The following is a 24,219-nucleotide window of genomic DNA, read 5'->3' on the forward strand; positions in this document are numbered from 1 at the left end:
CCCTGTCGATGGTGGTTGAATAGCCTCCTTTAGTATTTCTTGTAGTGCAGGTCGTGTATTAGAAAATTCTCTCAGCTTCTGTATGTCTGGAAAGGTCTTTATTCCTCCTTCATATCTAAAGGATATCTTTGCTGGATATATTATTCTTGGCTCATAATTTCTCTCTTTCAATAGTTTGAATATTTGGTTCCACTCCCTCCTGGCTTGTAGAGTTTCTGCTGAAAATCGATGATTATCTAATGGGCTTTCCTTTGTAGGTTACTGTCTTCTTTTCCCTGCCTGCCTTGAGGATTCTTTCTTTGTGGTTTTAGACAGCTTTAATACAATGTGCCTTGGAGAAGGCCTGTTGGGATTGAGGTAATTAGGTGTTCTATTTGCTTCTTGGATTCGAGGATCCAGTTCTGTCCACAAGTTTGGGAAGTTCTCATCGACAATTTGTTTGAATATATTCTCTGTTCCCTTCTCTCTTTCTTCTCCTTCTGGTATGCCCATTATTCTTATATTGCTCTTTCTGATGGAGTCAGAAAGTTCTTGTAGAGTTCTTACATTTCTTTTAAGTCTCAAGTCTCTTTCTTCTTCCATCCGTGTATTTCCAGGCTTCTGTCTTTGATGTAACTGATTCTTTCCTCCATCTGGTCAACTCTACTGCCTAAGCTGGCTTTTCATTCTTAATTTCTTCTGTCGATTTCTTAATGTCCAGAAATTCTATTTGGTTCTTTTTTTAAATTTCAATCTGTTTGTTCTTTGATTTTTGTTTCTGAGTTCATTAAACTGCCTTTCTGTGTTTTCTTGCATCTTGTTGAGTTTTTCAGAACTGCAATCTTGAATTCTCTGTCATTTAAGTCACATATTTCCATATCTTTAAGTTCCTTTTCTGGAGAATTTTCACTTTCTTTCTGAGTTGTATTGTTGCCTTGGTTATTCTTGGCAATTACTGATTTAGTATTTCTCTTCCTAGACATCTACAGGAGTGGCTTCTGCAACAGGTTGATAGGAAGAGGTCCTTCTTTTGTTTTCGAGTACTTGTTGGTAGAATGTTTGATTTTCTCTCCGACTGCAGGCTTTATCTCTCTCACACACGGTAGTGCTATGTTTTCTCTGCACTATTCCAGCTTCTCACCCAATGGGGTGATTCCCTGGGAGACGGACTTCTCCTCTGTTAATAGTTCGCCTGGGTCACAGGGCGCAGTGTCCGTGTGGGTATGTGGAGAGCTTTTGAAGTTCCAAAGCTCTTCCTGCATCAGATTCAGAGCCTGTATATTTCAGCAGTTCTGTTTACTCCTGCAGGGATCCACCTAGATAGGTGGAGCCAGGGGCGGGGTGAGTTGTGTGTGGTGGCCCAGAGCAATGGCTGGGACTACCACCACAGCCCGTCCTGCTTCCATAGCTCCCTCCCCTTTGCCAGAACTAGTTGGGCTGTGAACCTATGTCTGTGGAGCACAGTTCTCAGAACAGCAAATATTCTGTTCTTTTGATCTGACACTGCTACTATTCCTCTTCTAGCACTGGGCAGGTGGGGGCGGGGCGAGCTCTGGGAGGGGAGGGAGGGGGCGGCTAGTCTCAGTACCTAAGGCTTCCATTCTCTGCTCGGCAGTGAGGGCTTATACCACCGTTTTCAGCCTTCTTCCCTCAGTCTTTTCTCCGAGGTCTCTGCTGTGAGAGTTAGGTGCAGCCGTGTTATATGCTGTCCCCTCAGCCCTGTGGGCCATAAATGGAGCCCTAGCAGTCTGAGTTCTTTCATCTCCTGCAGCTGTGGTAGTTCCAGGATGCCCTGAGCTCAGAGCACTGAGCTAGGTCTGCGTCCTGCACCCTTGTGGCTCAGTCACTGCACTTCTCCCTTTCCTCCTCCCCTGCTCGCACGATTCACCCACCTTTAGGTGAATTCAGTAGTGGGCCTCTTCGTCTTGCCTGTCTGCTGTGCAGGGAGTCCTTCGTGGAGTTGTAGTTGTTCGATTAGTTGTAAATTTCAGGGGAGATTTACAGAGGCTCACCTCACGCCGCCATTTTGATGACGTCTCCCGTGTTTTTTCTTTTGAGGTTATCATTTCCTTGATTATTCATAAACAGCCTGGCATCAATTTCATTCCTGCTCATAGTCACAGTACAGCTTTGCACACAACCCATAATGATGAGGATTGAATGTGAAGTCATGCGTCTATTAGCTGCTCTGTGAAAGAATTTGTTTTAGGTTATAGTTCTGTTGAATTTTCAGTGAAATTCTACAAAAATCTTAGCTGAGAGGAAACACAAATCTCAGGTAACATTTTTAAAATTTATTTTTGGCCCAATTATGATGTAGCATTGACTTGTTCCAAATTTTTAACATTACTGAGGATAGACCTTTAGTGGTAGTAAAAATGAGTTGTAATTTACAAAGCATGTAGGCATTCTTTTTCAAGAAGTTAGGCAAGATAATTTGAGCTGTTATTTCAGGTAATAAAGTAGAATCACGTGATTAATCATTTGGGGTGTATGCAGAAATAGACTGTGACACAGCTAAATTAGTCAAAACTGTCCACTGCAGGCCAACTTCACCATAAAGGGCTATATATACCAGTTAGCAATGTTCCCTTAAAATCAGTCCTGATGTGTTTGTAAGCAGGAACATAATTGTATGGGTACAATCAACAAAGAAGTATCAGGCCATCCCACCAAGCCCAGCCAAACCCATATCTCACTGCAGGTTTATGGAGATTAGCATATCACATGAGCCAAATGCTGTTCCCCAACTTAAAATATGATACTTCTACTTTGTAGAAAAAGTGTAAACCCTGTTCTGCAACATTAATAAAATAGAAGCATTCATAGATATTGTGTTTGTATGTCTAAATAGAGACAAAAAGGGAATGTGGTCCAATAATTGAAACAAAATAGATATCTAGTAACAGAACATTTAAAAACATGAAAGACATAATAATTAGGGCTTGGAACATAAACAATTATGAGGAAAGATAAAAAGAAAAGAGATCTGGGGTTTCTCTGAAGACCTGGCTGGGAGGCCAAGTCCTCCCTGTGGCAAGCTGCCATTGCCATGGAAACCAGTGGGCTGCGCAATAGGGGATTGTGACGCTTGGGGGCAGGGAGAGGTGGTGACCAGTGACCAATCTACTGTCTCCCAGACCTTGGCCAGAGACTTCCTGAACACGCCAGTGGGAGTGGTGCCCCGAAACTAGCCCAAAGGAACCGCTGCCCTGCCGCCTTGATGACAACACCTCCGCTTCCTCTCTCGGCTGTGGCTGTCCAGCAGCCCTTCTTCATCCATGGCCTCTCCCAGATAACCAACAACTTGTATATAAGTAATAGTGAGGCATCCAATAACAAACTCGTGTTATCCAACAACTGCATCACTACTGTCATCAATGTCTCAATAGAGGAGACTAACACATTTTATGAGAACATCCAATACCTAAAGGTACCGGTGGCCGATTCTCCTAGGGGGCGCCTCTACGACTTTTTTGACCCTATCACTGATTACATCCACAGCGTGGAAATGAAACAAGGCCGCACACTGCTCCACTGCGCCGCTGGTGTGAGCCCCTCCGCCACTCTCTGCCTGGCCTTCCTCATGAAGTACCACAACATGTCTCTGCTGGAAGCCCACACTTGGACCAAGTCGTGTCGCCCTATCATCCGGCCCAACAATGGCTTTTGGGAACAGCTTATCCAGTATGAATTTAAGTTATTTAACAAGAACACTGTGAACATGATCAATTCTCCAGTGGGTATGATCCCGGACATCTACGAGAAGGAAGTCTATTTGATGCTATGAGCCATCTGGGTCATCCCCTGACATCTGCTACAGATCCTATACCAACACTAAACATGAACGCTGAACTTCGGTCAGTAAAGAAAATCCGATGACTTTTAGATGGGCAAGCAAAAAAGGAGGGCTGCTGGAGTTTTTAGCTTAGTGACCCTTATCTGTAAAGAATAAAATCCACTGAATGTAAGATGGTGACAATGTTTCTGATCCTGTGGGTGGCTGGTCATGGCTGCTGGGGCCTGGCCAGAGAGGAGGGTGGGGAAGGTGGTGCCCAGCTCAGATGGAGCTGCATCTGGGCCCTGCCTGATGCTGACTAACCCAGGAGTGAGTTCCCCAGAATCTCACCTGGTTCTTCCCACCCCAAAGCCAGAGCCTTAGACATCATACACCCCCTGTGCTTCTCTAAGTAAGTGCCAACCTACTGGATAAGTGGCCTTCATGGGGCGGTCTGGGAGCCCTGGAGGTATAGGAGAATCTCAGGCTGCCCCTGTCCATACCTTCAACCACAGTGACCCAACTCTGGTTTTTTTAGATTGGATTTACATATAAAATAGTTTTCAAAGAAACCGTTACACTATATAAAGTTTAAAAATATTTTTTCAAGTGCTGTACTAGATGGCAAGGTCTCAAGGTGCCCTTGGCGACTCCCACCAGCCTTTGTGAAAAGGGACATCATACCCCTCTCCAGGGCAAGTGTTGAGAGAGAGAGCAGGCCTGACACTAGGCCTCAGGGCTCTCTCATGGGCCTTGGCTTGGAAGGCTGGAGCTGCTGGCCAGGACACAGCACAGTCACCCCTCACACCTCATCCCATTGTGACCTTGGGCCTCTCAGAGTCCCTGTTTCCTCACCTGTCAAAGCAGTGACAACCTGTCTCTCACAGGGTGGTTGTGAGTTCTTTAGTATGAGACCTAGCACATGAATGGTTCCATGCCTGGAGTAAAGCACAGCTGTTTTGTTTTTGTTTTTGTTTTGTTTTTTAAATTTATTTAAGTGTGTTTTTCCAGGACCCATCAGCTCCAAGTCAAGCAGTTGTCTCAATCTAGTTGTGGAGGACGCAGCTCACAGTGACCCATGTGGGGATCCAGCCTAAGCACTGCAATCTAACCAACTGACCTAACTGGCTGCCCCCAGGGCAGCTCTTGTTATTAATGATACTCTTTGGTCCTGCTGGATGGGTGTCAGCACATTCATCCTCACAATGGCATTTTCCCCACCTGTGCACAGCCCTTTGTTGTCTACAAAGTGCTCTTTCAAAAACTCACTCTGTCTGTAAAAACAAATGGTTCAGGTTCTTTCGGGCCCTACCTCAGAGGAAGCCTAGATTTAGAGTCCTTTCAAAGTTCCCATTATGTCATTGTGTTTAATTCATGTGCAAGCAAGAAGCCAGAAGCACAATTCCAGCCCACCACCACCACCACTACCAAAGGCCTTGTTTAGAATTGCTGACCATTAAGAGCCAGCATCCCAGGATCCATCAGGATTCATGGGGGAACTTGCCAAAGGGATGAATGAGTGGGCCCCAGAAGTAGGCACTGGAATCCAGGATTATTCAAGCTCCTCAGGTACCTGGCTCTGTCTTGGGAGCAGCTATTCTAATCCAAAGGAATTTAGAGAAAAAATAAATGAGACAAGAGCACAACTACTTCAGTTGATGCAGACCTGTGGGTCAATAGCCTGGTGGAGTCTGAATGCCCTTTCCCTCCAAACCCACCGCACTCCCACTTCCACAAAAGGAGTGCCCAGGGATACAATTTGGGGGGTGGAGGAGCAGGGCAGGGGTGGGCTATGAAAACAACTGCTCTGGACAGATCCCTTTCTTTTACAGATGGAAGAACAGGCTCACAGAACACAAGGGCTCGTGTGGCAGAGCCCCCACAAAGCAGCCTTTCTGGCAGAAACCCAGATGGAAAATTTATTTTAAAGCAATTTTTAGATTTGGGGATATATATATGTAATCTATACATATTATATCTATCTATCTATCTATCTATCTATCTATCTATAATATGTATACATATTTTTAATACCTAAATTAGCAGACTATAAAATAACTCTCTTTGGACATACAGTTCTACTAGTGTTAACACATGCATCGTGTAACCACTACCACAATCAGGATACATTGCAATTCTATAACTACAAAAATTTCCCTCATGCTTCCCTTTTATAGTCATTTGCTGGCTCCATCCCAGCCCTGGCCAAAAGCTGATCTGTTCTCTGTTCCTATGGACTTACCTTTAACAGAACGTCACATAAATGGAATCATACAGGATGTAACCTCTGCAGACCACCTTCTTTTACTTACCGTAATGTCTTTGAGATTCATCCATGTTGTATTCTATTGTATGGATGTACCACAGTTTTTTGTTGTTGTTTTTTTACATTCACCTGTTGAAGGATATTTGGGTTTGTATTAATTTTTTAAGAGCTGCTGTAACAAAATACCAAGAAACTGGGTAGCTTAAAATGACAGAAATCTGTTTTCTCACAGTTCTGGAGGTCAGAAGGCCTAAATTAAGATCTCCACAGGGTCATGACCCCTCTGAAACTTGTAGGGGAAAAATCCTTCCTTGCCTGTTCCTAATTTCTGGTGGTTGCTGGCAATCCTCGGTGTTTCCTGGGTTGTAGATGCATCACTGTGGTCACATAGCCATCTTCCCTAGAGTGTCTTCACATCCGTTCTCCCTCCATGCATATCTGTGTCCAAATTTCTCTCTTCCTATAAGGATACCAGTCACATTAGGGGCTCACCATACTCCAGTATGACCTCATCTCAACTAATTACATCTGCAACAACCTTATTTCCAAATAAGGTCACATTCTGAGGTTCTGGGGGTTAAGACTTCAACATATTTTGGGCAGATACAATTCAGCCCATAGCAGGGTTGTTTCAAACTTTGGGCAAGTATACATAAAATGCTATAACACAGAGAGAGACACACACACAGAGAAGAAGAAAAGGATAATGCCACCTGTGTGAGGGCTCAGAACAAGGCACCCCAAGATGTGTTTCTGTGGTATGCAGATTATTTTGCATTAAAGGCAATTTTATTTTATTCTATTTTTTAAGATTTTTTTTTTATTGGGGAAGGGGAACAGTGTGTACTTCCAGGACTTTTTTCCAAGTCAAGTTGCTGTCCTTTCAACCTTAGTTGTGGAGAGTGCCATTCAGCTTCAAGTTGTTGTCCTTTCAGTCTAGTTGTGGAGGCCGCAGCTCAGCTCCAGGTCCCGTTGCTAGTTGCAGGGGGCGCAGCCCACCATCCCTTGTGGGAGTCGAACCGGCAACCTTGTGGTTGAGAGCCCACTGGCCCATGTGGGAATCGAACCGGCAGCCTTCGGAGTTAGGAGCACGGAGCTCCAACCGCCTGAGCCACCAGGCTGGTCCCTGCTAAAGGCAATTTTAGCTTCAGGCTCAAGAGAAACTTCTGACCCTCCTGTAACTACCTAGATAAACTTGAATTAGGGGCCTTGACCTCTTTTGACCCACTTACAGTGCAGGGCAAACTTCTAATTACTGAACATCTGCTCTTCTTATCATTTTGTAATGACCTTTTGAAGGCCCCAATGTACCTTACCTCATCTTTAGCTCACAATGCCATACATACTTCATCTTAACTTTCTATTCCTGAACTTCTCATGCATATGGGGTTTCCGACTCTCTCATTTATGTTGGGTTCCCATACACACAAATGTATTTATTTTGGTTATTTTCTCTTGCCAATCTGTCCATGTCTATTTGATTATTAGACCAGCCAAAAGAACCTGTCCTGCGGGGCGACCTGCGACATCTGTCCCGCTCCCCGCATAAGAACGCTGGATATGGTGAGGCCAAAAAGGAACACCCATGGAGCCATAGGTAGGGGAGTCATACCACTCTAGTCTCACTGGCGGTTGGGTTGGAGACACAGGAAGCAGGAGCCACACTGTCCGCAACCCGCCGTCCTAACTGCAATCTGTGCTTGCTAACCACCATCTTCTTGCTAGCCCGCATTCGCTGCTAGCATACCCACGGCAGTTATATTAGTGGCCAATGGCTCACTGGTTACAGCTGACGGCCAACTAGCCACAGCTGATGGCCATCAAATCACAGTTGATGGCCATTTACTACCTGAGCCAGCACCTTTCCACGTGAGGCCGAGAGCCTGGAAATGGCACTCCTGGCTCTGTCCCCACAGAACCATAAGGGTAGAGGAAAGTTACTTCCTCCTCCACACCTGGAAAGGAAAAAAAGAATTGTGGCTGTTTAAAAGTAGACTATGAGCTAAATGAAAAACAATAATAACCACCATTTATTAGAAAGCTATTATATGCCAAACACAGTATCAGGCACTTTATAGTGTCTCTAGTCCTTACAACACTCCTTCAAGGTAGTTATTACCCACATCATACTAATGAGAAAACAGAGGTTCCAAGAGGTTAAGAAATTTGCCTGAGGTTAAGAAATTTGCCTAAGGAATTTGCACTCACCTAAGAGTGAAGAGGTGACACTACGACTGGGCTATGTTTTTGTGCATTTCTTTTGAGACAAAAGTATGTAAACAGATTGAAAGAAGGAAAATTTTTGAGTCATACCCTTCATTCCCAAATAGTGTACATACAAGTCACCTAAGGTGTTTTTACTATACAGAAACTTGGGCCTCATCACCCAGGTTCAGTAGGTAATAGGTAAGGTCCAGGAAGCTACATTTTTTTTCTATCAACAAATATTTATTGGACATCTCTGTTGCTAGAACAAGGTATCTAGAGTTGGAACATATCACTATAAAGCTACATTTTTAACAAGTATCTCAGATGACTCTGATAAAGACAGAGAAACGTCAACCAAACAATTGTTAATACTAGGTATTCTATATCTTCTCATCTTTGTCCTTCTTTTTTGAATTATCTGTTCATTCCCGTAGACAGTTTTCTATCAGAGTGTAAATCTTTTATTTTTGTTTTCTGTTGTAAGAACTGAAATATAGAATAAGGATATTCAACTTTTCTTATCAATACGTTGCATATATTTCCCCCAGTTTATCATTTGTGTCATTTGTTTATGGTGCTTGTTTGTGATTTAAAAGTTTAACTTTGTATGTAGTTAAATCTATGAGTCTTTCTTAAAATTTTATTATTAGTTTCAGGTGTACAAAACAACATAATGATTAGACATTTACACCCCTCACAAAGTGATAACTCCCCCAGTCTACTACCCCTCTGACATCGTATATAGCTGTTACAATACCATTGACTATATTCCCTATGCTGTACTTTACATCCCGTGAATATATGTATGCATATATATGTATGTGTATATATATATTTATAGTTGACATTCAATATTATTTTATATTAGTTTCATGTCTACAGCGCACTGGTTAAGCATTTATGTAATCTATGAAGTGATCCCCTGATAAATCTAGTACCCATCTGACACCCTACATAGTCTTTACAACATTTTTCATTATATTCCCCATACTATATTTAAATCTATGAGTCTTTAACTGAACGATTTTTGCTTCTGAATAATACTTTAAAGATTTTCTCCATTGCATAATCATAAAAATGTTAACTATTATTTTCTCCAAATTTATGTTTTTTTCACTTTAAACCTTTTCCCTAATTTTTTAATTTGAAAATTTTCGAGCATCCAGAAAGTTCAAAGAATATAGCACAATAAGCATCCATATTGGCTCCACTTAGGTTAATCAGTTGCTAGCCTTTTGTCATATTTGTTTTCTCTCTCTTTTAATATAATACTTATTTTCTGTCCCATTTGAAAGTAAGTTGCAGATTTCATGTCACTTCACCCTCAAATATTTCACAATGCATCAGCTAAGAATAAGGACATTCTCCTACATACTCATAATATCGTTATCAAACTTAAGCCAATTAATAAAAATTTCCTCATACTCAGTCCATACCAGTATTACAGTTTTAATAGTTTTTTCCTTTCATATATGTGTGTGTGTGTGTGTGTGTGTACAATATATGTACATTTAAATAGAAGATCATCTACTCAGAATGTCTGAAAATTGATCAGGTATTAACCATATTTCTGGAGTTTATACATCTTAATTTCAAAGGCTTATATTGTTAGAAAATTGTAATTTAGTGTACTAAAACACACACACACACACACACACACACACACACAGAGTCATTCAATTCTTTACAATTCAAATTTTAAAACAGTTTTTGCCTGCTACAACAGTTAGCATCCTATCTGTTATGTTACCAGTGAGACGTCTGTGACATCACATGTTTATCCATTCTGATCTACACTGTCGAGGTGAAGAGGGAAAGATATACAATAAGAGGGTATGTTTACCTGTGGATATTTGAGGGCCCATCTCCAGCTATCTGTATGTCTCGTCCCCTATTAATGAGATACAGTATAGGCAAGTGGGGAAGTGACCTCTTGATCACCTTGTGGCAACTGACTGTTAAGGGGAGAGGAGGCATGAGTTTCATGGCAACCTATAAATATATACATATATATGTATATATATATGTATATATATATGAATGTTTAATGTTTGAATAGGTAATATTCTTGTGATTGAGCATTTAAATGGTACATAAGGGTATATAGAGTGAAAAGTGTCCTCACTTCTGTCCTCAAGCCGACCAATTTCCCTCCCCAAAGGCAGCCAATATTATTAGTTTCTCCTGTATTCTTCTAAGATATTACTTTATGCATCTACATATGAATTTTTTCAACAAGTAGGAGCATGCTTACACACTGTTCTCTATCTTGTTTGATAATACATGCTAAGTCAGTACGATAATTCATTTAACTTGCCCCTTATTGATGGACATTTAAGCTGTTGCCAGAATTTTGCTATTACAAATAATACCATAGTAAATAAACTTGTAGTTAAGTTTATGTACATGAATTATTTTATTCATGTGCAAATATATCCATAGGGCATTATTAGAAATGGAAATAGTGGGTCTGTGTTCAGGAAAACCTAGTTTTCAACCTGTGTGTTTCCTGTACTACTCATACAACTACTACATTCACATAGAATACTTTACTTCTGACACTTCTGGTCACGACATGTGAGGAGGTTTCACCCCACACTCAGCAATTCTGTGACACCAGCTGGGTGTCCTACAATGTAACTCAATTCTGACACTAGCTACCTGGAGATAGTGTCAGACCCCACAGGTTAAGGGCTCGGTCCCACAAGACTGCTCCCACACTGATGCCAGCGCCAACTGCAAGTAGTAGGTCCCCAGGTTACCAACAAAAGTTGTGGCTACAACTCAGAAGTTCCCATGACCCCCCCTCCTCAGGTTTGATTAATCTGCTTGGGCAGCTCAAAGACTCAGGGAAACACGTTTACCAGTTTATTAAAGGATATGATAAAGGATACAAATGAACAGCCAAATGAAGAGATACACAGGGTGAGGTCTGGGAGGGTTCTGAGTGTTCACCCATCTGGAAGCTCCTTGAATCCCCTACTATTGGGATTTCATGGAGGCTTCCTCATGATCAATTATTAACTCCATTTCCAGCCCTTCTCCCCTTTCTGGAGAAGTGGGGCCTGAGGGTAGGGCTGAAAATGCCAAGCTCCTAAACATGGTTTGGTCTTTCTGGGGACCACCCTCCATCCAGGAGCCCACCCAGAGTCACCTCATTAGAACGAAAGATGCTTCTAGTGCTCTTATCACTTAGGAATTTACAAGGGTTTCAGGAGCCCTGTGTCAGGGATGGGTCAAGATAAATATTAGAACAAAAGATGTTCCTGGTATTCTTATCACTTAAGAAATTACAAGGGTTTTAGGAGCTCTGTGCCAGCAACCGGGGCAGAGACTAATGTATATCTTTTCTATGATCTCACAGGGTCCAATTTCATAATTTGAAATTTTGATAAACATTGCCAGATAAATTCCTACAGATTCCTAGCAGCAATGTACACAAGTATGCATTTCCCCACTGAATCAGCAGCATTGCCTATTATCACACTTTCATCTTTGCCATTCTGACCAGTGAAAAATTGTATTTCGGTTCACTTTTAATTTGCATGTCTCTTATTATGACTAAGTTCTAGCATCTTTGCATTCTTTTAAAACCACTTGTATTTTTCTTTCTATGAATTGGCTGCTCATATCAATTTTTTTTAATAGATTGCTAGTTTTTTTCTTACTGATTTGTAAAGATTCTATCAGATACATGAGACATTTTTCTGTGATTAGAATTTCAAATAATTTCTTCAGTTTTTCATTTGTCTTTTGACTTTGCTTAGAATGAATTTGCTAGGCAGAGATTATTTTTACTTAATTAAATTTATTATTTAATGCTTTTGGGTTCTGTGTCATTCTCAGAAAGGCTTTCCACAGGTAAGATTATGCTAAAAATGTCTCCCATAGCTTTTCAAATACTTTGATGGTTTCAATTTAAACATTTAAACATTTTATCCATCTATGATATATCCTAGTGTGAGGTATGGATCCAACATTACTTTTTTTCAGATTGTTACCACCATTCTCATGTATTTACATAATTTATAAGATAAAATATGTTATATTCACATACAGTTTCTTACAATCCATAATATAAGTATAGTTTCAGTAGTATTCATATTCCTAATATTCACATTTATTTTTTGGTCTGCTTGACAGGCCCAAGACTAAAAGGTATGTTAGTCTTATGTTGCTATTGTCTCCATGTCAATTTCTCCCATATTTATGTGATTGCTAATTTTATGTGTCAATTTGGTTAGGCTACAGTGCCATTTGTTTGGTCAAACACCAGTCTAGATGTCGATGTGAAGGTATTTGTGGATGTGACTAATGTTTACAGTCAATTGACTTTAAATAAAGCAGATAAACCCACTCCATTACATGGGTAGGCCTCCAATCAGTTAAAGGCCTTAAGAGCAAAGACTGAGGTTTCCTGAAGAAGAAGCAATAGTTCCTCAAGACTGCAATATACAAATTCTGCCCGAGTTTTCAGGTGGCTGTCCTGTCCTGAAGATCTCAGACTCAAGACTGTAACACCAACTCTTACCTGAATTTCTAGCCTGTTGGCCGGCCCTACAGATCTCTGACTTGACAGCTCCCACAATGATGAGAGCCAGTTCCCTACAATAAATCTTTGTTTCTCTCTCTCTCTCTCTCTCTCTCTCTCTCTCTCTCTCTCTCTCTCTCTCTCAATATGTACAGGCATATCTCATTTTATTGTGCTTCACTTAATTGTGCTTCGCAGATATTGCGTTTTTTACAAATTGAAAGGGGACCCTCCCCTAGCAAAAAGATTGTGACTTGCTTTATTGCAATACATGCTTTATCATGATGGTCTAGAACTGACCCCACATATTGGTTTTGTTTCTCTGGAGAACCCCAACTAACACAATTTCTAATATTTTTTCTTTATATATTTTGATGGTATAATAGAACAAAAATTAACTCTCTTTGCCTGAATAACGCTTTCTGTATTGATGTGCCATATTGTCAACTCCTCCCCTCGTTTTTTTGCCTGCATTTGTTTAATACGTCTTTGTCTGTTTTTTACTTCATATTATGTCATTTTTTAATAGTATGTCTCCTATAACTAGATTATACTTAAACTTCTTTTATTTAACCAAGTCTTTTAATAGGGGATTTTGTGGGGACAGAGCCCCAGAAAGCAGTTTCCAGGCTCTCGGCCTCACATAGAAAGGTGCTGGCTCAGGTAGTAAATGGCCATCAACTGTGATTGGATGGCCATCAGCTGTGGCTAGTTGGCCGTCAGCTATAACCAGTGAGCCATTGGCCACTAATATAACTGCTGTGGCTACGCTAGCAAAAAATGGGGGCTAGCAAAAAGATGGTGGCTGAGCTAGCAAGAGTGGATTGCAGAGAGGCAGATGCCGCCAGCGAGAATATAGTGATATGACTCCCCTACTTATGGCTCCGTGGGTGTTCCTTTTTGGCCTCACCATATCCTGCTTTCTTATGTGGGGAGCAGGAGTAGAGACCCCGCATGACTCCCCGCACGACAGATTTCTATTTTTAAAATCTGCAATCTTTGGTTTTAGGCCATTTTGTTCTGTGACTTATTTATTAACATTTCTCTGCCATTGTCTTTATTTTCAGTTTGGTTTTAGTCTCCTCCATTGTTTTAGAAAGTATTTTATTCTATTAGTTGAAAGCAGTTACCCGGAGGAAGTGGAAACTTGTGTTTTTTACTACACCTTTCTATTTCCTGAATTGACACAGTAAATATATTACCCAGTACAGAACTTCAGGTTTTTAAAAAGCGTTCTTTAACTTATTTTTATCTAATTGATGGGTCCAGAGTGAAATGGCATATTTTGAATCATGCTTTTGAGATATAGAAGTTAGCATACTTTATCTTTACTTCATTTCCCATTCTAAGCTATGAAAATGTTAACTCAGGTATTAGATTCATATAATTTTACTACTATTTTAAAAATTCAGAACCTAATTTGAGTAAAAAAGTGAGATTCAGATTTAGCTTTATAATTAGATATGGTGCAATAATTTAGATGCACTTTTATTTTGGCTTGATAATGCTCCCCTCCATGACTTCCCCATTCTTGAGCTTTTTTTTTTTTTTTAACTTCATCTCTTGGTTGATTGAAAAATACTATAAACCAATTTTTTCAACAAAGTGGTATATTTTATGATCCCTTAAACAGCACCGAGTGTTTTTTTATGACATCTTTGCACCTGAAAGACAACTCAGATGTATAGTACATTCTGGGGTCACACATTTTTCTCTTTGAAATTCTAGCTATGAGAAGTTAGACAGATGGATATATGTTTTTTATCTGGACAATCTGATTTCATTTTTTTGCCTGAACAATTACAGACATTTTAATATTGTACCTTAAAACTTTTGCCATGATGTGTCCAACTGTGGGTCCCATTTTACTGACTTTGCCTAGAACATAGTGAGCTCTTCAATCAACGTACATGGTTTTTCAACAGATGAAAATTTGTTTATTTTAATTTTATTCCATCTTTTCCATTCGCCTTTGTTCCTCTATCAGGAACACAAATTATCCACACGTTGGTTCTCTACTTCCTCTACTCTTTCTCCACAGCTATTATCTTCTCTCTTATTGTTTCCACCTCTGCCTTTATACACTCTATTCAATTTCTTAGCATCAGCTTTGTTCTAGACAACGAGTTCAATTTTCTGTGAAATAATTTTTCTTTTCTCTGTCTCCAATATGTACTTTAATTTTGTTTCTGCTTTTTTTCTTTTTTAAAAAATTATTTCTCTGTTTTAAGTTGCTGTTGACATTCAATATTATGTTAGTTTCAGGTGTACAGCATAATGGTTAAGTATTAATATAATTTATGCAGTGATCCCCCCGATTAGTCTAGTACCCACCTGGCACTATATATAGTTGTTGCAACATGATTGACTATATTTTCTATGCTGTACTTTACATCCCCGTGTCTATTTTGTAACTGCCAATTTGTATTTCCTAATCCCTCCCTCTTTTTCACCCAGCTCCCCAACTCTCCTCTCCTCTGGTAACTATCAGTTTGTTCTCTGTATCTACTACTCTGTTTCTGTTTTGTTTGCTCCTTTATTTTGTTCTTTAGATTCCACATATAAGTGAGATCATATGGTATTTGTCTTTCTCAGTCTGACTTATTTCACTTAGCATAATACCCACTAGGTTCTTCCACGTTGTTGCAAATGGTAAGATTTCATTCTTTTTTATGGCTGAGTAATATTCCATTGTGTATATGTACCACCTCTTCTTTATCCACTCATCTATTGATGGGCACTTGGGTTGATTCCATGTCTTGGCTACTGTAAATAATGCTGCAATGAACATAGAGATGCATATAAATTTTTGAATTACTGGTTTGAATTTCTTCAGATAAAAACCCAGCAATGGAATTGCTGGGTCATAAGGTAGTTCTGTTTTTAATTTGAGGAACCTCCAAACCATTTTCCATAGTGGCTGTACCAATTTGCAACCCCACCAACAGTATATGAGGGTTCCCTTTTCTGGGCATGCTCACCAACACTTGTTTGTTGATTTATTGATGATGGCTGTCCTGACCAGTGTGAGGTAATATCTTATTGTGGAGTTGATTTGCATTTCTCTGATGATTAGTGACACTGAGCAGCTTTCCATATGTCTATTGACCATCTATATGTCCTCTTTGGAGAAATGTCTATTCAGGTCCTCTGCCCATTTTTTAATTGGATTGTATTTTTTGGGTTGTATGGGTTCTTTATAAATTTTGGATATTGATCCCTTATTAGATATATCATTGGTGAATATGTTCCCCATTCAGTATGCTGCCTTTTCGTTTTGTTGATGGTTTCCTTTGCTGTGCAAAATCTTTTTGGTTTGATGTTGTCTCATTTGTTTACTTTTTTCTTTTGTTTCTCTTGCCCAAGGAGACAGATCAGAAAAAATATCACTAATTTTTGCAATGTCAGAGAGTTTACTGCCTATATTTTCTTCTAGGAGTTTTATGGTTTTGGGTGTTACATTTAAGTCTTTAATCCATTTTGAGTTTACTCTTGTATATGGTGTAAGAAGGTGGTCCAGTTTAATTTTTTTGCAGATGTCTGTCCAGTTTTCCCATTTATTGAATAGACTGTCTTTACCCCATGGTATCTTCTTGCCTCCTTTGTCATAGATTAAAAGACCTAGAGGCGTGGGTTTATTTCTGGGCTCTGTATTCAGTTCCATTGATCTATGTTTCTATTTTTATGCCAATACCATGGTGTTTTGATTACAATAGCCTTGTAGTATAGTTTAATATCAGGTAGATTGATACCTCCAATTTTGTTCTTTTTTCCTCAATGTTGCTATGGCTACTTGGGGTCTTTTATGGTTTCATATAAATTTTAAGATTATTTGTTCTAGTTCTATGAAAAATGTCTTTGGTATTTTGATAGGTATTTTGATTGCATTAAATCTATAGATTACTTTGGGGTTTTGTTTCTGCTTTTTTAGAGTACTTGCTCATTTTCTTGACCCTATTTGTTTCTCCTTTCATCTCATCCTGTTGTATTATCATCTCAGTACCACCTCTTCATTCCTTCTGGGTGTGTGCGTGTGTGTGTGTGTGTGTGTGTATGTGTGTGTGTGTGTGTTACAGAAGCTTTAAGGATGTCAACAGGCTTCTAAAATTTTCTCCTGGACCCTGGTAAAGATGAGCTCTTATTTCTTCTGATTTTTCTTTTTTTTAAGATTTTTTTTCGGGAAGGGGGAACAGGACTTTATTGGGGAACAATGTGTACTTCCAGGATTTTTTCCAAGTCGTCATCCTTTCAATCGTAGTTATGGAGGGCGCAGTTCAGCTCCAGGTCCAGTTGCCGTTGTTAGTTGCAGGGGCCGCAGGCCACCATCCCTTGCGGGCATCGAACCGGCAACCTTGTGGTTAAGAGCCCACTGGCCAATGTGGGAATCACACTGGCAGCCTTTGGCATTGGGAGCACGGAGCTCCAACCGCCTGAGCCACCAGGCCGGCCCTCTTCTGATTTTTCTAGATGCTCTGCTTTCCCCTGGCTCTGTGTTGATTATTCTCCTTACCGTCCAATAAGACAAGGTTCCTGTGGGCTCAATATCTGCCTACAGGTGATTGAGCCAGTTACCCTTGAGCACACCACCTGTCTATGGAAGTAGTGGCAGAATCTTCATCTCAAGTCTGTAGCTGGAGGGCACACTAATGTCCGCACAATCTGACTTGACCTTTTGTACCTCTTCTTTAGTAATGTGATACATAACACAATACAGTTCCCAGCACAGATTTCTCTCAGGGACATTCAAGAAGCTGGCCTTTCCTTAAAATTTTGGGCAGTACCAGCCACATAATTCACAGCAAAGTTACATGCAAAATGAGAATGTGGAGCCCCTTGTTCAAAAACTAAGAATTTCAAGATGGTGACAGCAGAGCATTAAACCAAGCATGAGGCCCTCCTTATCATGGGGCCCTGTGCAAGTGCACAGGTTGCATTCCCATGAAACCAGCTTGCATGCCTTAAATCTAAGTCTCCTGCCTTATCCTCCCAATCTCTCCTATTTCCTGGCCACTTATTTTACCTATCTACCTAGATGAATAGGAAGTAGAGGTGTCTGGGGAATATGGAGTGGATGTAGGGGTAGAGATCAGTATTCTGGTGAGCAGCCTAAAGGGTAGAGAAACTGCCATCTCTTGTTGGTTTAGGTACCAATCTGTGAGTTGTGAGACAGATGGCAGGTCATCAGTGGGTAGGGAATGGGCCTTAAATAAGTGGCTTCCTACCTTTTTCAGTCAGTGTCTTTGAGGAAATTAAGCCAAGGTAAACCATGACTGGGGTCTTCTTGGTCCACCTATTTAGGACCATCTGCCTCATAATTAACATCAATTTCACCCAGATACAAGTCTTAGGTTGTCAGGTTTAGTATTTGATATTGTGACATCTCATCTTTTCTTCTGTATTTGAGGGTATTTTGTGAGAAGTTAGGCCAGTACACATTTGGGGGCAAATAGCAATATATCATTTTGAACTGGAAGCCCCCATGGAACCAATTAGTTAGGCCAAGGGTTGGCAATTTTCTTCTGTATAGGACCAGATAAGTAAATATTTTAGATTTTACAGACCAAGAGGCAAAATCAAAGATATTATGTAGGTATTTATATAACAACAGAAAAAACAAATTTCAAAAAATATTTTGTTGATGAAATTAAAAATCTAATAGTAATAACACTATAATTTTTGGTAATACAGGTCTACTAATGAGAAGAATGGGATTATTTGTTTTTGGAATACATTTTGCTTAATTAGTGGTCAAAATTAGAATTCCCTATTATCAGATTAGTTTGCAAATGTTCATCTGTTAATGCTGATCTGTAATGGGATTTTATGTATTTCATTTTTGAAAATGTCTTTCCACACAGATAGGCATTGCCAAACACTGGCATCAATCATGTACATATGATTTTAATTGAGCATATTACTTGCATGGAAGGCATTTACAGAATTCTATTAGATTCTTCGCTTGATATTTGCCTTTTAGTATGTCACTACATTGCAGATTAATCACTTCCAATTGATGGTTAGGTAGAAACTCCTCAATTGCACAGTTAAATGAATTTTGAAAAATGGAAATTTCCTTTGCACTTGTACTGAGGTCTGAAAAATGCTGCTTGGAACTGTGTTTTGAGCTTGGAAAATATATCTGCTGCAAATTTGTATAGGAATGGATAATTTGCGTCTTATTTTAACTTTCGAGAGCATGGAAGTGTATAAAGGGGACACAGATTATTTAGAATTTAAGCAATGTTAGTTGTCATCAAAATGATATTACTGTTGTATAAATTTCATATGTTTTGCCTTATAATTGGCGAAATTCATTAAGACATATTAAGTTTCCAGGAAAAGCTAATTTCCAAAGCCATTCATAGTTTGATAATAGTGATTGAAGGCTGTTTTAATTTTTAAAAAATCCATTTTGGCCTTGAGCTCAAAGAATCAGAATAAAACTTTGCCACTGCTAAGACATTGGATTGCTGTGTGGTAGGGCAAGTTAGGATATTCAGTTTCTACTTCTGATAAAAATTCACAGAACTGATGACGGTTCAGTTCATGAGAGTGAATCAAGTTGCTATTAACATTACTACCGTGTTTCCCCGAAAATAAGCCCCAGTTAAGATCATCAGACAGACGCCTTTAGCACGTTATGACGATGTTCCAGAAGATGACATGACTGTATTTGAATAAATGTAGACTGTTGTACATGAAAACAATAAAACATCCCTGAAAATATGCCCTAATGCGTCTTTTGGAGCAAAAATTAATATAAGACCCAGCTTTATTTTCGGGGAAATACAGTATAAGACCTGGTCTTATTTTCGGGGAAATATGGTAGATCAATAACACATAAGTTCAAACATTACCACAAAGTAATTACTGATGAGTAATGCAATGAATAGCCATAGGATTTAAACACCTTGTGTTCACAAGCTTTGTAATTTGTTCAAATAAGGGTTTTTCTGCTTTACACATATTTTAGTACCATCAATTGTAACACATCTTAGCAGGTTCCACTTCATGTTGTACTGAATCAGTGCTTTATCAGCTTCTTTGAAAATATTTTCCCCTGTAGTTGTTCCATGCAGACTATTCAGAGAGGCTACTTCTTCAGTCACTTCAAGCAAGGCATTTACTCTTCAAATAAAAATTAAGTAGTATTAGTATTCTGTTAACTCATGAAGAACCAAGGAATATCACTGTTAATTGCCTTGTTTTTTAATTGACTCTTGATGTTGCTTCAAATACCCTCAACTCTTCAAATACTGTTATAGCTGAAATGCTAATAGTCTTAAATTTATTTTTTCTTGACACATTACTTTGGCTGTTGCAGTCAAGCACAATTTAGTGAAACAGCTTTCATTGTTTGGCTGAGAAATGAGCCACTCAGAAAATTCCTTCAGTTGCAGCATCATTTTAATTTTTTATTTTTGTGAAGAAATTCTACTGTGATGAAATAATGTTTTGAATTCTCTAATGGTTCTGTTGTTTTCCTGTCAGTTGGGAATACTGTGATGAGTGTAGTCTGATAATGTTGACATATATTGTATTCTTTTAACAAAACTCTGGTGTTATTGCATAATAAATGCTTTGCTATCAAATTTGACAAAATAGTCCACACTCCACTGTGCCTTGAAAGCATGACAATTGAAGTCCCTTTTTCTTTTTTCTTGCCTTGACACGATAGGGAAGTACTCGTAATAAAAAAATGTCATAGTTTTATATGTGTGGCACTTGAAACACTGCCAAGTTATAAGAGCATCACTGTGATTTGTAGGGCACTAAGCAGCCATGTGAAGTGATGAGAGCACCACATACATTCTCTGTTGCAACTACTCAACTCTGTGTGTTTTGTGAAAGTAGCCATAGATAATACATAAATGAGTGAGCATGACTGTATTCCAACAAAACTATTTATGGACACCACAGACACCAAAATTTGAATTTCATGTAATTTTAATGTGTGATAAAATGCCTGTACAAATACAGGTGGTAGGTTGGATTTAGCCTGTAGGTTATGGTTTTCCAGTCCCTTGTCTAGCAAAGGGCTAGAGCAGCTAGCTAGCTAATATTCATTGAGCTTGGTGCCAGCTGCTGTGCCCAGGTGAAAGGAAACCTTCTGTTTAAAGCAGTAGTACTAATACCCATAGCAACTCTACAGGTATTATTTCCATGCCTAAAATCACCATAACCATTGGTATGATTCTTTAAGTATGCCTTGACTCTTTACCGTATTGCTTAATTTTTCAACCTCAACTCCCAATTCTTTCCTTACCAGAAATCTCATATTCTTAGGCTTCATTGCTTTTGCGGACATGTTCTACCTCTGCCTGGAACCCCCCCGCCATTCACCCCCCAGCTCCTACCAATCCATCTTCTATTCTCTAGGAGCTTTATCTGGTCCCTCTCTAAGGCTGATAAAGAAGCCTCTCCTATGAGCATCCACAGAAATTTGGGCAAAGCTTATAGTACTCACCACTCTGTATATAGGATAGAATTTATTTATACAACTCTCCAAGAGTTCAACACAAGGACCTTATCAATTTGGGAACTTTTGAGACATTATTTCTTTGCACACTTTTTGGGCCCTGACCTATTTCTCTTTTCCCTCCGGGACTCTGATGACACAAGTATTAGATTTTTTGTCACAGTCCCAAAGATCCCTGAGGTTCTGTTTATTCTTTTTTTCAGTCTGTTTTCTCTGTTGTCCAAATTGGGTAATTTCTATTGTTCTGTTTGGAAGTTCACTGATTCTTTCCTCTATTCCTTGTATTTTGATGTTGAGTCCAGATATTGAGTTTTTAATTTTGGTAATTACATTTTTCAGTTCTAAAATTTCCATTTGGTTCTTTTGTATCATTGGTTTCTTTGCCGAAATTTCCTATTTCTTTTCTGAGACTTTCAAAGTTTTCATGTTTCAAATGGGTTCATAATTGCTCATTAAAACCTTTTTATAATGACTACTTTAAAATCCTTGTCAGATAATTTGAACATCTCACTCACCTTTGTGTTTGCATCTGTTGATTGTCTTTTCTAATTAAAGTTGGGATTATCTTGGTTCTTGGTATGAGTGATTTTTGATTGAAACTGGACATTTTGGGTATTATGAGATCCTGGATTTTATCTAAATCTTGTGTTTTAGCAAGTCCCTTCTGACATCACTCTGGTGGGGGAAAGGAAAGCACTGACTTGTTACTGCCAGGTAGGAATGGAAGCTCAGGTTCCCTACTCAACTTTGGTTGACCCTGGTGGAGGGGGAGGGTCTTCTTGTTACTTCTGGGTGTAGGTGGGAGTTTTGGCTCCCCACTAGGCCTGCATTCATACCACCCTGGCTGGGAGGTGTAGGAGTGCCTCATTACTGCTCCCCACATTGTTTATACCGACATTATGGGAGTGGTGGCCTTGTTACAACTGGGCAATGGTGCAAGTCCTTACTTCCCACCAGGCCTCCTTTGACACCAACTCAGCGGGGAGGAGTGATGCCTTACTGCTGGGTGGATTTGAAGTGCCTCATTACACAACCTGGTGAGGGTGCACGTCTGGGTTCCTGGTGGGCGTGGGAGTCTCGGCTTCTTCCGGTAGAAGTCCCAAAAACTATTCTGACAAATGAAGTTTTTGTAATAACTAAAAGTCTGTCTGTTACTTGGCTCTCTATCACCCCTCTACCCTTATCCTATATTTATCATCAATGTGTTTGGGCATCAGTTGGATAATCTTTATGACACTGGTAAGTATGGAAAGAGCTGGTAAATTTTTTTGAATTTATTTTTGATTCTGATATAAAGGATAAGTATAGATTTATTTATAAGATTAGATAAGTCATGACTGTGCTATGTAACTTTTTATTAGCTGTACAGGTTTATGTGGGCCCTAACATTATAAATGAACTACATATTTCTAAATGCTTCAGGTTAAGTATTTAGTTGTTTAAAAGAAGTTAAATTTATTTTCCTTCTTATATTAATTGGACTTCTTCTCTTATATTAATTGATGGTACTTACATAGTATTAGCATAATAGTGCTACAAATTATGCACTAATTAGTCCATTACATAATTAGTCCATACCACTTAGCGTGATACAAATTTTGTATAATTTTAAAATATTGATTTATCTATGCATATATTAAGCATATCAACTTGGTAAATTCAAATTACTTTTCCCAGCTCCTAGTGTAATGGAGAGATGTAGCATGTTGGGGTTATATGCCCTAAGTAAAAAGTAGATTAGGACTACCTATGTGTTGGGTTTATATGGAGGTTGGGGAGGGATGAGGAAGTGATTGGTAGAGTGGTGACTGATACATTTGGAACCCAGAATGCGAAAGCTAGAAAGGATTTTAGAAATTCCAATCTTCCTATTTTTTTGAGATCTTTGAATGCATATTATGTGTCTGGTACTTTACCTACCTTATAGCATTTAATCTTCAAAATAATGTTGTGAAGTAGCTATATTTTTCCTTTTTCACAGATGAGGGAACTGCAGCTCAAATTAGACTAACTTGTTGAAGGTCACCCAGCTATCAAGTGGTAGAGTTAGGATTTGAACTTAGATCTGTATGATTCCATAGTTCATGCTCCTTTGGTTCAACTGCTCTGCCTTCCATATGGTTTTTTCAGATTCACTTTTCATAGAAATAATTATAAAATCATTTATCCCACTTCCTATATCTCTCCAGTGAGGACCTAAACCTTCATACCTATTGTACATACATTTATGACAGATCATAAAGTATTTTAGATCTAAAGAATTACAGTGATATAAGGACTTATATTACTGCATGCTTCGTAATGGAGAATGGATATCTGTGGTTGGACTAGATACAGAATTCTGGGTTAGAGGGTAAGTAACTTTCCCAAGGACACACAGCCTGTACAGAGTAAGGATTTGATCCAGATCTGATTGACTCCACCCCAGCCACTGCATCCACTTAATGCAATTCTCCTGCTATTATCTAGTAATGATTATGTGTTGGTTAAAGTTTTGAGGGGTTGAGGGTGCGTGGGTAGCTTTATAATTCTTGGAAAGGGTCTGAGTCAAGAACCAACTCCAGGAAGATGGCCAAATAGCAGAATTTGTATCTCTGCTTGTGCAAGCCTAAGTGTGTGTGTGTGTGTGTGTGTGGTGGTAGGGGATAGTGGTATCAAAATCTCCCAGGCTTTGAAGGTCATCATTTGTGACCAAGTTAACAATGCATGTGTTAATTTAGCTGTAGAAAATATTCAGCCCTCTATACTCACACATTCAAATAAAATGGAATACCATAAAGAATGGAAGAGGTGTTTCAGAGAACATAATTAAACATGAAATATAATCTATATAAAACTACAGTTTGTTAGTCTAGTTATTAGACTCAGGGGAACAATTTAAAACTGTGTGTGCAAAATCAGTTGGGATTTCCATAGCTTCTAACTGAATACTGCTAGGATTACTGAGTCAGCACTGAACTGTCTTTCTTATATTTTGA

At 39.2% G+C, this 24,219-nt stretch overlaps 1 protein-coding gene across 1 annotated transcript; it reads left to right on the top strand.

Annotated features, from left to right (window-relative positions):
- Positions 1-2,892: 2,892 nt before the first annotated feature.
- Positions 2,893-4,279, top strand: DUSP21 (dual specificity phosphatase 21). Its single transcript, XM_019717925.3, has one exon. The coding sequence runs from the start codon at positions 3,203-3,205 to the stop codon at positions 3,767-3,769; it is 567 nt and encodes a 188-aa protein (XP_019573484.2). The 5' UTR covers positions 2,893-3,202; the 3' UTR covers positions 3,770-4,279.
- The last annotated feature ends 19,940 nt before the right edge of the window (positions 4,280-24,219 follow it).

Source organism: Rhinolophus sinicus, chromosome 18 (assembly GCF_057876585.1).
Source record: "Rhinolophus sinicus isolate RSI-liver-muscle chromosome 18, RSI-T2T, whole genome shotgun sequence".
NCBI lineage: Eukaryota > Metazoa > Chordata > Mammalia > Chiroptera > Rhinolophidae > Rhinolophus > Rhinolophus sinicus.

Excerpts from the sequence above, each read along its gene's own strand:
- DUSP21 (XM_019717925.3), top strand. The coding sequence starts at position 3,203 with ATGACAACACCTCCGCTTCCTCTCTCGGCTGTGGCTGTCCAGCAGCCC.